Source organism: Gouania willdenowi, chromosome 22 (assembly GCF_900634775.1).
Source record: "Gouania willdenowi chromosome 22, fGouWil2.1, whole genome shotgun sequence".
Taxonomy (NCBI): domain Eukaryota; kingdom Metazoa; phylum Chordata; class Actinopteri; order Blenniiformes; family Gobiesocidae; genus Gouania; species Gouania willdenowi.
The window spans coordinates 3689491-3703784 of NC_041065.1; the positions used below are offsets into that span (position 1 = coordinate 3689491).

General features: G+C 38.1%; 1 protein-coding gene and 1 long non-coding RNA gene across 2 annotated transcripts; one reads left to right on the plus strand and one right to left on the minus strand.

Annotated features, from left to right (window-relative positions):
- The first annotated feature begins 1081 nt into the window (after window positions 1-1081).
- Window positions 1082-10706, plus strand: synj2bp (synaptojanin 2 binding protein). Its single transcript, XM_028438141.1, has 4 exons — window positions 1082-1274; window positions 4259-4395; window positions 7740-7835; window positions 9251-10706. Exons 1-4 carry the CDS (start codon window positions 1211-1213, stop codon window positions 9395-9397), a joined length of 444 nt encoding a protein of 147 aa, XP_028293942.1. The 5' UTR covers window positions 1082-1210; the 3' UTR covers window positions 9398-10706.
- Window positions 6671-13496, minus strand: LOC114456412 (uncharacterized). Its single transcript, XR_003672824.1, has 3 exons — window positions 13370-13496; window positions 6749-6758; window positions 6671-6682 (listed from the first exon to the last, which is right to left on the minus strand). It is a non-coding gene; the product is annotated as an uncharacterized LOC114456412 (long non-coding RNA).
- Window positions 13497-14294: the final 798 nt, after the last annotated feature.

A 14294-nucleotide genomic window follows, 5' to 3' on the forward strand; every position in this document is an offset into this window, starting at 1 on the left:
CTGAAATGGAACCTAAAACTCATCACATCCCAACAAAACCAAAAATAATCCCACAGAGGGAAAATGACCACAAACACTTAAGTTACGCAACATCACTGATGACAAAAACACAAATGATCACAAAATAGCCAAACTCAAGTATAAATCCATTACAATAACACAAAAGACAAATTAAGGGACGACTACGAGTAAAAAAACAGATTTATTTGGAAACCATGAAGACACAACAAAAATGAACACAAGGTCACATGCCAGTGTCTTCAAAGTGATGCCATGGTTACAGAGTCACAGGGCTGCGGAGAATCCACACTAAGGGAAACTGACTTTATGTTTTTATGGAAAAGGTCAAAACTAGTCAAAGACACGTATACTTTAAATTCACATCAGATAAGGTGAAAATGAATATTTTTTTGTTCATCATGGACCAGGAAAAAACAAAAATAATACAACTTTTACACTATTGTTTTATGGAGGTTATTTATTTATTTTTTCATTAACATTTCAAACCCCAATCAGTGAAAAATGTAATGACTTTAAAGGATGTAGTCTAATATATATATATATATAATGTGTATGTATATAGTAAATTCAGAATGTTGAAAAGGATAAAATAGATGATGTTGCTTTGCCGCATGGCCTTGGCTTATGAGGGCCAAATATATATATATATATATAATTACAAATAAATAAATACATGCTGAGTTAAATAAATAAATAGTTAAAAAAAATACTTAATGATTGCAAAAATAAACGAATAAATGATTAAATACTTAGTTTTTGTCTACACCATATTTTTTATATTTATTTATTTCCTTAATTATGCACGCTTTTTTTTTGTATTTATTTATGAAACAAAAACAAATCTATAAAATAATTTGTGATCATTGTTATGATTTACTATTTTTTAGGCAAGAAACTATTCAGTAACAACTATTTAAAAAATGAAGAGTTATTGTAAACTGTCCAACTTTAAAAGTATATAAAAGTAGAAACGTGCGTTTGTCGCCTCCTGAGCGAATTGATTCCAGTGCAGTGGCGTATGTCGCCATGCCCGCTAGGTGGCAGTGCAGCCTCGAGCCCCCGGTGTGTGAGCACCAGAGGAAGCCAATGGAAGCCAATGGAAACCGCTGAATGAGCTGAACTCACCTTTACTCTATTTGTCGTCTTCACTCTTCTCTCTACACGCTTTGAGTGTCATCCCTCTGGCGCCATGAACGGCTCGGTGGCCTCGTCTGAGCGGGTGGTGGATATCAAACTGCGGCGGGGTCCGGCCGGTAAGGACGCTGCGTTAGCTTAGCTTAGCACGGATCTCCGATCAGCTGCTCTGTGCCCACAGCTAACTGCTAACAAGCTAAAGCTAATCAACAGATCCTGATGATCACACCTCACTGTGTCAATGTTATATCTGCTGAGCACACACGACTGAGCTCCTCTTAAATCAACTTTAAACTCTTTATACTGAGAAGTGTGTGTGTGTGTGTGTGTGTGTTGTGACGTCACATCAGAGAACAGTCTGGCATTGATGGACTCTTTAATCAGGGCCGTCCATTTTGGGGCCCGCTGGCCAAAGTTGGCTCGCAGTGATTCGTTTTGGCCCGCTGCCCATACTTGAATTTTTGTTTTGTTTTGTGCTTTTAAATATAAAAAAAACTAACTAATAAGAAGAAGAAAAAAAAACTAATGATGATATCCAATTACATTATGTTTCTCGAGTTTTTAAAGGATTTTTCAAGGCAGGGAAAATGTAGTGTTGATGGTATAGACGGGGTATGTTGTGTGACATTGGGTTGAATTTATATTGCAATAAATGTCTTTGAAGACATTTTAGATGTTTCATAGTTTTATGCCATGAAACACGATAAAGAAAAGAGTTCAATTTCAAACTGCTTTAAGTGTTTATTTTGCAGTTAAGTTATTGTCAGATTTAATTTCATGCACTGGAACATGAATATTTAGTTTTGGCCGTGGCTATGGATAGTATCCATAACCTGGCTCATTTATTTTTTAGCTACCCCGCTAACCCTTTTATTTGAACCCTAACCCAGGAAATACCCTAAAATTTTTATTTTTGTCGTATATGTATATTTAAAGGTGGAATTTGCCATGTTAAATATGTTAAAATGAAAAAATATATTTGACAAAAGTGGGATTAGAACCCACGGTTGGCGCCTTAGACCACACGGCCATTCTGACACGGTGAAAATACAGGCACATTACGCTTACGTAGAAAAGGTTTGGAAACATCATTGGTCGTACCCATAGTGTCTATAGACACCCCCACGCATGCGTATTTACAAAGGCCCAAACACGGCCTGTTTTTAGAAGCGGTCATGAAAGTGACTTTTCAGAGGCTAAAACTCCGGAAAAAAGGCGAGTTTGAGAAAATAAACCTCAAATACTATGTTATTGGGATTATTAAAACAATATGAGATGGGTGAAATTAAAAACAGTATAATACTACTGGACCTTTAAAGTTGAGTGTGTATTTTACTATTTTCACTAGAGATGTAAAGATTAATCGTAAGGCAGTTAAAAATTGATTCATAGGTATCACAGTTCACATCGATTCTCTGAAAATTGAATTGCAGTACTTTTTTTAAACAGCAGATCTATTTATCCTTCTCTTGTCCAGAAGCGTAGGCGGCGGGCGAAATCGCCTACTACTTTCTTTCTGGCCGCCTTCTACTCTTAAACATGTTCATAAATTATTCTATACCCCTTTATCACCGAAAGAATATCTGTAATATTATGTGAATATCTGTAAAAGTCACGTTTTTCTATTAGCTCTGTCTGCTAGCATAGCATCTCTTCTTCACTGCATGAATATCTGCATGCCAACTGACTACTGGGTTACCAGCGCCCTCTGCTGGTCCAAACAAATATCTGACCTAAATACAGTGCAATGACTTTTTTTTAAAGTCCAATTGTTAAGGCACAAAATACATTTTCAGTTGAACTTTGAAAAATGCAGTTTTGCATTGTTTACTATAGAACCAGAATTTAAATGAATAGGCTTCTTCTTTATTTGTATTATTCCTTTATTTATTTAATTCAAGATTTATTTTTAGTTAAATTGCATTGTTTTGAATAGTTTATCAAGGGATTCTTTTGACAATGAAAAATAAAAGGAAATAGTACAGTATTTTCTAGTTTCTTCCCGAAAAAAAATAAAGGAATGTTTTTCAGTCATTTGTCTACAGTCCCATTTTGTAAAATAAATCGTGAGAGAATTGTGAACCCAGTATCGTGAATCGTATCGGGAGTTGAGTGAATCGTTACATCCCTAATTTTCACCTATTGTTGCATTTTTGGCCTTTTGTTGTTTGTTCACAAGCATTTTTCTAATAGTTTGGTGTTTTTCTTTTCATTTACTGGTGTGTCTGTGGAGGTAGCACAAGTTTTTTTTTTTTCAGTGTTTTTTACTGGCTTTAGGACCTTTGGCTTCATTGTGGCCCTTATTTTTCTCATCTTTGTGTGTTAGTCGTTCTGTCTTACCATCTTTGGGGTTTTCTGATTTTGTTTTATTGTGGTTTTATTCTTTGTACTGATTTCTGTACCTGGTTTTACTCTTGGGATTGGGTTTACGTTCACAATACTGCTGCTGATGTCATACAAGTAAACAAACGTTATAGAGAATGGTGACGAATGTAGACTCGTCTCATTTGAACACATTCTTAAAATACATATTGTTTATTTCAAACTCTGCTCTTTAAAAGTTGAATTTTTTTCATTTCTGATGACATCACTGTGTCTCACTGTTTACATAATATTATTTTTGTCTTTTTTTTTTAATAGTTTTTAAAAAAACAAAGTGTATGTCCAGGTTTTTTGACACAGATACTTTAGTCATTAATAACATCACTCAGGTGTGTGTGTGTGTGTGTGTGTGTGTGTGTGTGTGTGTGTGTGTGTGTGTGTGTGTGTGTGTGTGTGTGTGTGTGGTGTGTGGTGTGTGTGTGTGTGTGTGTGTGTGTGTGTGTGTGTGTGTGTGTGTGTGTGGTGTGTGTGTGTGTGTGTGTGTGTGTGTGTGTGTGTGTGTGTGTGTGTGTGTGTGTGTGCGCGCGCGTAATGTGCGTTTAATGTGTGTGTGATGGAATGTTTTCCCTGAATCCAGCGCTGCTTTGCTCCTTGTTGGGTAATCCCTGAGGAGCGTTGGAAGAATTTCTCTTGTACTTTGATCCGTTGAGATAACAAATGTTGTGATGTGATCAGCAGCCATGGTGGTGGTGAACGTCATCCCACATGTCTCTCGTTTCAGGCCTGGGCTTCAACATCGTTGGAGGTCTGGACCAGCAGTACGTGGAGAACGACAGCGGGATTTATGTTTCCAAAATAAAGGGCGATGGAGCCGCTGGTTTGGACGGGCAACTCCAAGAGGGAGACAAGATCCTGGCGGTAATAAACTTTAGCATTTATTACACACGTTTGAATAAAAACATGTTGTGTTGGTTTGGACACAGTCTCACCTCCTTCACCACTGATGTTTATTCTGGGTTCAAATGTGGCTGAATACAGATAAACATGTCACACAATGGGAATAATAATTATAATTAAATCATATTATCATGACAATATTTATAATAATCAAAAATAAGAGCAACAACAAATGGGCACACATACAAAATTTACACAAGTGTAAATCTGATATAAGTACAATATAAGTAAAATCATATTAATAAGTAGTGGTGGGACTAGATTAAAAAAAATCTAATTAATTAGAGACTTTGTAATTAATCAATCTTGATTGAACTTAATCACATTAACAATATTTGACACGAGAAGCAACGTTTTTTCCAAATTAAATAGATTTTGGTTTATGACTGAATCAATAAACAACAAAACACTATTATTTCATCACTGAGTGATAACATAATGTATAATATGAATAAAGAATATTATTATTGCATTGTTCACAAAGCACTAACTTAAATTTAAGTATTTATGCATTCATGTGTTTCTGGATTTTTTTGGTAAACTTTCTAAAAGCACCATTAAATCCATACCAGCCTGTCATTGCCCAATCCCGTTAGATCTCGGAAGCTAAGCAGGTCTGGGCCTGGTTAGTAGCTGGATGGGAGACCACTGAGAATTCCAGGTGCCACAGTGGGGTGGCAGTCACCCAGTGGTATCTGTCATTGTGCTCTTGGGCAAGGCACTTCACCTACATTGCCTAGTATGAATGTAGTGAGCGTTGGTGGTGGTCGGAGGGGCCGATGGTGCACTATGGCAGCCTCGCTTCCGTCAGTCTGCCCCAGTGCAGCTGTGGCTACAATAGTAGTTTACCACCACTAAGTGTGGAGTGAAAGAATAATGCCTTAATTCTGTAAAGCGACTTTGAGTGTCTATGATAAAGCGCTATATAAAACTGATGCATTATTATTATTAAAACAAATGTTTTTGTAGTAAAGTAAAAAACATCACTTAGTCCAGAACATTCCAGAGAAGTATAAACTGAACAGTGTAAAATATTTAGAATATCTGTGGATATCATGAAATAAACAGAGCAACTGATGAAGATGATTCATTTAGTTTGAAATAGTTTTTCTACATAACAGTTGATAAGTTGGCTCAGACGATGCTATCTGTAGCAGCGCTTCTAGCCCCGCCCACATCCTCTACCACAGAGAGTGGTCGACTGTCCACTACAATCATTTATCACTGACTTTGTTCATTTGTTACTCATGGATTTATTCATTTTAGTTCTGAACCCTGTCTGAGTGTCAGTGTGGATTGGAGACACTGTCTGCTCCACTAGGACCATTGTCCCTGCTAGCTGCTACATGTTAGCATTGAGGTGTTAGCTGCTACATGTTAGCACTGCAGTGCTAGCTGCTACATGTTTAGCATTGAAGTGTTAGCTGCTACATGTTAGCACTGAGGTGCTAGCTGCTACATGTTAGCACTGAGGTGCGAGCTGCTACATGTTAGCACTGAGGTGCGAGCTGCTACATGTTTAGCTCTGAGGTGCTAGCTGTTACATGTTAGCATTGAGGTGTTAGCTGCTGTATGTTAGCATTAAGATGCTAGCTGTTTCATGGTTAGCATTGAGGTGCTAGCTGTTTCATGGTTAGCATTGAGGTGCTAGCTGCTTCATGGTTAGCATTGAGGTGCTAGCTGCTACATGGTTAGCATTGAGGTGCTAGCTGCAACATGTTAGCATTGAGGCTAGGGCTGGGCGATATGGCCTTTTATAAATACCGCGATATTTTTAGGCCATGTCACGATACACGATATATATCTCGATATTTTGCATTACCCTTGAATTAACACTTTGATGCACAAAATCACACCAGTATGATGATTCTATATGTCTACATTAAAACATTCTTGATCATACTGCATTAATATATGCCAATTTTAAACTTTCATGCAAAAAAGGGGATATCACAACTAAGTCAAAGTTGACATAACTGTATTTATTAAACAGTGAGTGGCTCAAACATAAAATTGTCAACAGAAAGTGCACGTTCTGTGCAAAATTGTCACAGAGACATTTCAAAACAAGACATTAGTGCAGGATGCAACTCACATGGCATTTCAAAACACAAAATTAAAGTGCACTTTTTGTACATAATGCCACTACAATATTTTAAAACAAATAGTGCCCTTTTGTGCATGTTGTCATTAAGATGACATTTCAAAACAACACTAAATTTAAGTGCACCTTTTGTGCATAATGCCACTAAGATATTTAAAAAAAAAAAAAAAAAAAAAAGTCCGCGAGTTTAACGGTATGGTCATTTTCAACACCGCACAGACTACAAGCTGCGATATATCGAGTATATTCGATATATCGCCCAGCCCTAATTGAGGCGTTCACTACTACATGTTTATCGTTGAAGTGCTAGTTGCTACATGTTTAGCATTGAGGTGCTCGCTGTTACATGTTAGCATTGAGGTGCTAGCTGCCACATGTTTAGCATTGAGGTGCTAGCTGTTACATGTTTAGCATTGAGGTGCTAGCTGGTACATGTTAAGCATTGAGGTGCTAGCTGCTACATGTTTAGCATTGAGCTGCTAGCTAAGGCTAGAAGAGCTCCGGTGATCCACAAACTTTCTTGCTTAATTTGCACACAACTGGGCTTTAGTTTTCCATCCAGTGTTTTTATTTAGACTAAAATTAATGCCCACAAATCACAGCAATGACTTCTCTTCTGGTTCTTCTATTTCTTGTGTTGTGGTCTGTGTATCAGTATTATGGGTATACCGGGAAGTCTTGCAATGAGACCACCACGTAGTTTGGAGTGCAAAAAAAAGATTTAACTGCCTTATTTTTTCAGTGTGTATTATTATTTATAATTAATTGTGATCAATGCAATAAGGTCCCAACTCTAATTATAAGCTGTACTAATAATTACCCTAGCTGCTTCACAGTTGAAAAAAATCTGAATAAAAAAAATGACGAATAGAAAACTCATAATGTAAATAAAGTCAAGATTAGACGGCAGATGTGAGATGGTGGGAAGCCAAGACAATTACTCTCTGAATACATTTTTACTATCAAATGAATTAGTTTAAATGCAATTTGACTCTTTTCAGTTTGGTCAAGTTTGGAACTTGAATATAAAAAAAATAAAGTAAATCAAAGTTTTCCTTTTTCAAAAATTCCATTTCCTGGAAGCTCACAGCTAATGTGTGCTTCCTCTTGGTAGCTTTGGTTTTAATGCACCTCAGTTTGAGGATGTTAGCGACATGTTTCCAGCTGGTTGTGATGTTTGTCGTTCTGTGATTGATTGTAGATTAATGGAGTCGTGCTGGAAAATCGGACGCATAAAGATGCGGTGGAGCTGTTCAGGGCGGCCGGGGAGAACGTGGAACTCCGTGTTTCCAAAAAGGTATTTTTTCTAATGATTTATTCTCATATTTCTGTGTGAAAGACAAAATCTTCCTGAATGTTCTTCACGCTTTCTATCAAGGTCTTTGATTGGTTTCCTTAAAATGCTCCTTCATGTATGACTTTGGTGACAGATGACGAGTATTTAAGTCCAGAAGTTCATTTTGACTTTTTTTAAATCATATGTTAAAGTTTCATTTATTCAGATTCAAATTGACTTTGATTTCCTTACATGTTTCAACTGCCAGTCTTCCTCAGATACGTCTGCTGATCGTTTTGATGTGTCCTTATGACATGCATGGGCAACTGCCGGCCCGGGAGCCACATGTGGCCCTCGGCCTAATTTTGTGCAGCCCCCAAAAGTACTAATTACTTAAAAAAACTCACAAAAATACAGAAAAACCTCAGAAATACACACAATTTAATCCTACAACACAAATTGACTTCAAAACTACACAAAATGAGAGTAAATATACAAAATTACACAGATTAATAAAAATAAAAAAAACTATGCAAAACTACAAAAAAAATACATAAATTAACTCCAAAAAAATAAATGATAACAAAAATAGGAGAAATGACTCCAAAAACACACAAGCTCAGGGCTGCACGATGATGGTCAAATTGATAATCATGGTTATTCAGATCAATATTTTAATCTCCATTATTCATCCTGTTTGGAAAAACATCTGTATTTTAATTTAACTACTTGTTAACAAACAGTATGTGAATGCAGCGATTCTCAACTGGTGAGTCGGGACCCAAAAGTGGGTCACGGGCCTGTACCGAGTGGGTTGCGGACAAATGGTCTTAAATGAATGTTAGACTAGTGATGACTTTTCTCTTTTGACAGGCATGCTGTGAAATGTATGTTGCACTGGAAATCATATAGATGTGTTTTCATCTATTTTTGAAAAACTACATTTGGTTGGTTGAAATATGGGTCGTGATTTAATGACTGTGGCTAAATGTGGGTCCCAGGGTGAGACCAGTTGAGAACCCCTGGTTTAGAGTGGAAAAGAAAAGCTTTAAACAAGAATGATAAATACTATAACATTAACCCAATAATTTCATATTTACTATGGGCGAACTATATAAACACACAGTTACAGAGTGAGACTCCTTATATAAAGAACATTAGGCTTAAACCTACAGGTTCTAAGTGAGAAACACCAGTCTGTCAACATTTGTGTCTGCTGGATTCATTAATTAATACTAACTAATTAATGAAGATCAACTCATGGGCTTGTGTCGACACGTGCCTCTAAAAAACCTTAAAACTCTTCAGTTTTCTCGACAGACGCTCAAGTTAACGGAGCATAAGGACACATTAAAGCCATTTTCTGTCGTTTTTATTTCCTGTTTTTCTTGCAGAAACAAAACTGACGTTTTTGTTTAAAAATGTCTTCTTTGCAGTTACTGCATCATATGAACGGATCTACTGACTCCCAGGCGGACCACCCATCTACTTTGTCGTACCAGGAAGTCCTGCTGCTTTTGGCTGGAGCAGTCGTCATCTTTGCGTTCATTTATCGCGGCTCAAGTAGGAGGAGCCACTTTTAACAATGTCCGTATTGTATTCCTGAAGATCCCAAACTTTGCCAAAAAAGCCAAAGATGCAAAACAAGGAACCAAGTGTGAGAAAGTCCAGTGTTTTGGTGTTGGTGTCCATGATGAGTTTCTCCATGTTCATGTGTCGGATGTGATTGATGGTAGCTTCTCGACGCCATAGATGCTCCTCCTGTGATGGAAGCAGAAGACGGATGTAGACATTCCTGCTTTTGAGCTGAACTCAGGCAGAAACAAAGTGTTTGAATCCTCAGACTCCTCCCACCGTCTCCTTCATCACCTTATCAATCTGCCTCATAGCTGGCACCAGAGATTGAGTCTAAAGTAAAATGTTTTCAAAACAAAGTGCTCTCCACGGGACCAAAGATTCAGGATGGGCTGTGATAAATAATCTTCTTGTGTGCCTTTTGCTGTCCGTGCACGTTCATGGACAGATCTTCCTTATTACCTTTAAAACTAGAATCTTTCAGCTGATTTTGATTCTGCCCAAAGACCAAAAACCAACCACGTAGATCTCAAAGCGCTTCCAGTTCTGGAGGGCTGCAATTCTGAGATGTTTTGATGTTCCCCGGGAGGGGCTTGTCATCCGACACATCATCATATTAAGATGTGTTGGATCTTACCCACATCTAAAACCGACGGGACTGTGACCCTCCAGGGATTTGACATATTTTCTTTCTACCTTTGGATAAAAGATGATGCAGCATAAGTTCTCACACACACACACACACACACACACACGCAGAGAAATGGTGCATTAATCAGGGACTATTTTCATCTGCTCCGCTAAGTATTTACAGCGTAACCAAGCTTTGGAGCCTCTGACGCTGGTTTGGTTTTTTTCTTTTTTTTTTGCTTTGATTTGATTTCTTTGTGTTTTGATGATCACCAGAAGTGTCACCAAGTAGTCCAGCTTTGAGGAGATGAAAGTTGGTGATTAATTATGCAAACCAATGGTCTAACGTGTCGCTGCTAGACGTTTCTTCTCCTTGTGAATCGTCAGTAGATGAATGTTGTTAAATGTACAGGCTGCTGTCTGTGGAAGTCTTTTTGCACTAGCTACAATCATAGAAGCTTATTAGCAGCCACAGAAAAGAGAATGAGGGAATAGCGTCTGCTAGGTGTTCTTAGCGTCTGCTAGGTGTTCTTAGCGTCTGCTAGGTGTTCTTTCTGTGCCCATCCACTGATGGGGCGTTGCGTTTTGGTGGGAGTGGGAGTTTGTGGGAAGTGCTCCAGCTGTCGATCAGCAAATACTGTGATTGTTACATTCAGACATTGATTAAAACATCTGTTAAACACCGTCTAGAGTTGTTTTTTTTAACGTTTGGGATCAGACACGTTTGTCCAGCACATCTCACGCATGTTGCCTCATGCCTCAATATCTCAATATGGTTCTTTCCAAACTTTTCATGCTGAGCCCAACTGTGACAATATTTAAAAAGGTAAAAAGAATTGACTTTTTTTGAAAAAATAAAATAAATTGGACTATTCTTCTAAACTCATAAAAATAACAAAATTTGCGATCACATATTTTAGAACAATATTAAAACAGTTAGGTGCAACGTTTAGTAAGACCTCGTACCCACTCGCCCCTCCGTCATAACATCACACCTCCCCGAGGGGGCGTAACCCCCAGTTTGAGAACCACTGGCTTGAAGGAACAAAGGGCAAGATTTGTGAAAAAATAATTAACATTAATTTTAGTGCTAACTAGGAAGTATGTACAGTAACTGGATGACTACATTATAGCTTCTGTGTAGCAATGGTCGGGGCCAGGCAGTTTTAGGCAATATTAGGCAATTCTGAGCGACAGTGTTGAAAAATGGAAGAAAGATGGCGATTTAATGTGCATTAGTTAAGGCTTGAAGTCACAATTTCTGTCCCAACAACAGACGATGCTCTGACACTGAGTGAATGAGCAAGAGACAACTGTGTGGTACAAATTATTAAAAGTTGACATATTTTTGATCCTTTTAATGCATTTTTGCTACATTACTCCCATTTTTAACACAAATTTCAACACCTTTTCTGCACGTTTCCACTTCCAAAACATTTTCAACACTTATAACCCCTTTTCCAAAAGCTTTGCCGCATTATATACTGTATATATATATATACATACATAATGAATATAAAAATATAAATTAGAGCAGAGGCACATCTCACTGAGATTTCAGACTTATCGCCTGACTTGTACAGGCATTTACAATGAAACCGAAGTGCCTTCAAACAAAGGTCTTTGCGGTCATTAGACCACAAGTACAAGACCAACCAAAGGAGGTAGGCTCCACAACCTTTCCTTCTACTGAGTGTAGGTTTGTCCTTGGCTTGAATCACTCAGTTGCCTCCCAGGATTACCCTCTAAGTAACAAAATCACAGAGTTCTTGGATACCCATGGTGAGGGCTTATCTCACCTCCTGTTGGTTCCCAGCAGGAATCAGGACCACCAACGTCCGAAAATCTCTCCATGACACTGGTAGTGGGCACGTTGGAGTTCCTCCGTTGAGCTCTGGCAATGAAGGCCGAGCGGCTTCTTACGGCCACGTCTCGAACCACCACCTGTTAATTGTAACAATTAACAGGTGTTCGAGCCGAACAGTTAGGGTTAGTATAAAAGGAAGATAAGTATTGCAAAGTTCCTTAAATTTTCCAGAAAAGTGGAGGCGGTATCGGTTGAGGTTAGTGAAAAGGTTCATGTCCAGTAGGATTGATAGGGCGTATTTTGTACTGGGCGTGGTTGTAGGGACGTTGCGTGTCCAATTCCATGGCTACAGCTAGACCCTTCTTGATTATTTACACAACACCATCTCCCGCTATGGGAGGGGCTGACGTCACAGTCGTCTGTCATAAAGTGGCTTTGACAGGTGAAACCGTGGGACAATAGAAGGAGAAGCAAAATGGAGAAAGAGAAATTAAATAATTCTGCTCTTCCTGCCGATCCAGCATGATTACAGAAGGTAGGACCCATTTAAAGCACTTTACAGAGAAGGCAAAGAAACATGAACAAACTAAATTTGATCATTTCAAATCTTGAATATTTCCATATTTTGTAAACTAGGTCTTAAATTATATTTTGTCAGGTCTTAAATGATGTATATTAATTTACCACTTCTTTTTTTTTTTTAAATTAATTTAAAAAGCACACACTAACATACTCAAGTTCAGGGCAACAAGAACACTACATGATGAAACACAATCTGCACTCAAACAAAAATTAAACTTAAAGAAGGGATGACTTAAGTTCTTTAATTGCACTGTCCCACATATTGGTGGTGCCCTCCTTAGCACCATGCGGCCGTGCCGTGGAGAACTCAAGTTAAGCAATGTCAATGAATGTCATGGCCCAGTTGACGAGACAGCGAGTGAGGAGACGACCATCTTTTTGGCAGCCGTAAGTCCCGCCAAAAGGACTTTGTTTCGCCCTGTTCAGTCCAAGCCGAGAAAAGTCATTGAGAAGAAGGACCAGGGGAGACCTGGGAACCAGGCAAGACAGGAGGACAGACAGATTACCAGCCACCAGCTCCCAAAACTGAGCAACCCCTGGGCTCTCCCAAACCACGTGGAAGTAGGTCCCCACAACGCCACCATGGAGGTCAGATCTGGCTTACGCTTCATGAAAATTCATGTACCACTTCTGTTGTCACCCCTGTTTGTATTTAATTACCAAAAAAAAGAAAAAAACTAATTAAATTTCACACACACTCACTCACTTGTTTACCAGAGTTTCTCAAATTAGGGTACGTTATAGCCCTAGGGGTACGCGATGGCACTACTGGGGGTACTTGAGAGGAAGAGAAGGAAAATTAACAAACGAAAGCATGTAAAATATGGGGTTTTATAATTATTTTTTTTTAGATGAAAATGATAATCATACTAAATATTGCCAGCAATTCACAAAACGACACCAAAGACACACTAAATAAGAGAAAAACACACAAGATTGCTAAAAATTACACAAACATAACAGAGAAACATACAAACTGATGATAGAAATGATCTTAATTAGAACATGAACTGAAAAAACAAGGATCATTCTCTTGGTCACACATCAGGAGCGAGAGATGACCATAAATGATAAAAACTATAGAAATCAATCTATTCATGAGACACTAAATACTGTTTCTTTCCACTTATTTACAAAATGTGTGTTTTCACTCATTCATTCCATCATTATGTTCTAAAGATGTTTTTTCACAGAATTCTGAGCAAAATGTGGTAGTAGACATAAGGGGTATGGATTCTGAAATAAGAGAAGGGGGTACTTGAACCATAGGGTTTGAGAACCACTGGTGTAGACGACTACTATATACTATATTTGTTCTGCATGTTTATAGCTTCTGTGGCAACAAATGTGGTCAGATTGAAAGCAGTTCTGTAACTGCAATTTTCCTCATTTGTTCAAAGCTACACAAACACTTTTTAGTGTATGTCTGTTTTGGAGTTGTAGCCCCACCTGGACAAGAATACACCAGCCACCACTGGGTGGTGTTAGAGTTTAGAGATGTTCTTGTGTTCAGTACCTGAGATTTCATACAGAAAGACATGAGGTTTTTCTGAATCAATCAATGAATTTATCACAGATGAACAGAAAATGAATCAACAACAATAGGATAGAACAGACACTCATCTAACACACAGCTGTGGGCCTCAGGGTCGTCTCACTCCTGGGCCTCGAACCTAGATTTCTCAACATTTGTATTCTACTGTATGTGATCTAGTGTTTCTCCTCCCATGGCTGACACATGGACATGTGACTTCTTTTGTTATGATAGTCAAACATTTGTGATTGTCAAACATGAGCTCATCAAAGATAAAGACATACACAAATGATATGGGTCAAAATATAGATTTATAAAGTTTCAATTTTACAGTATTGTTTTAATTAGACAA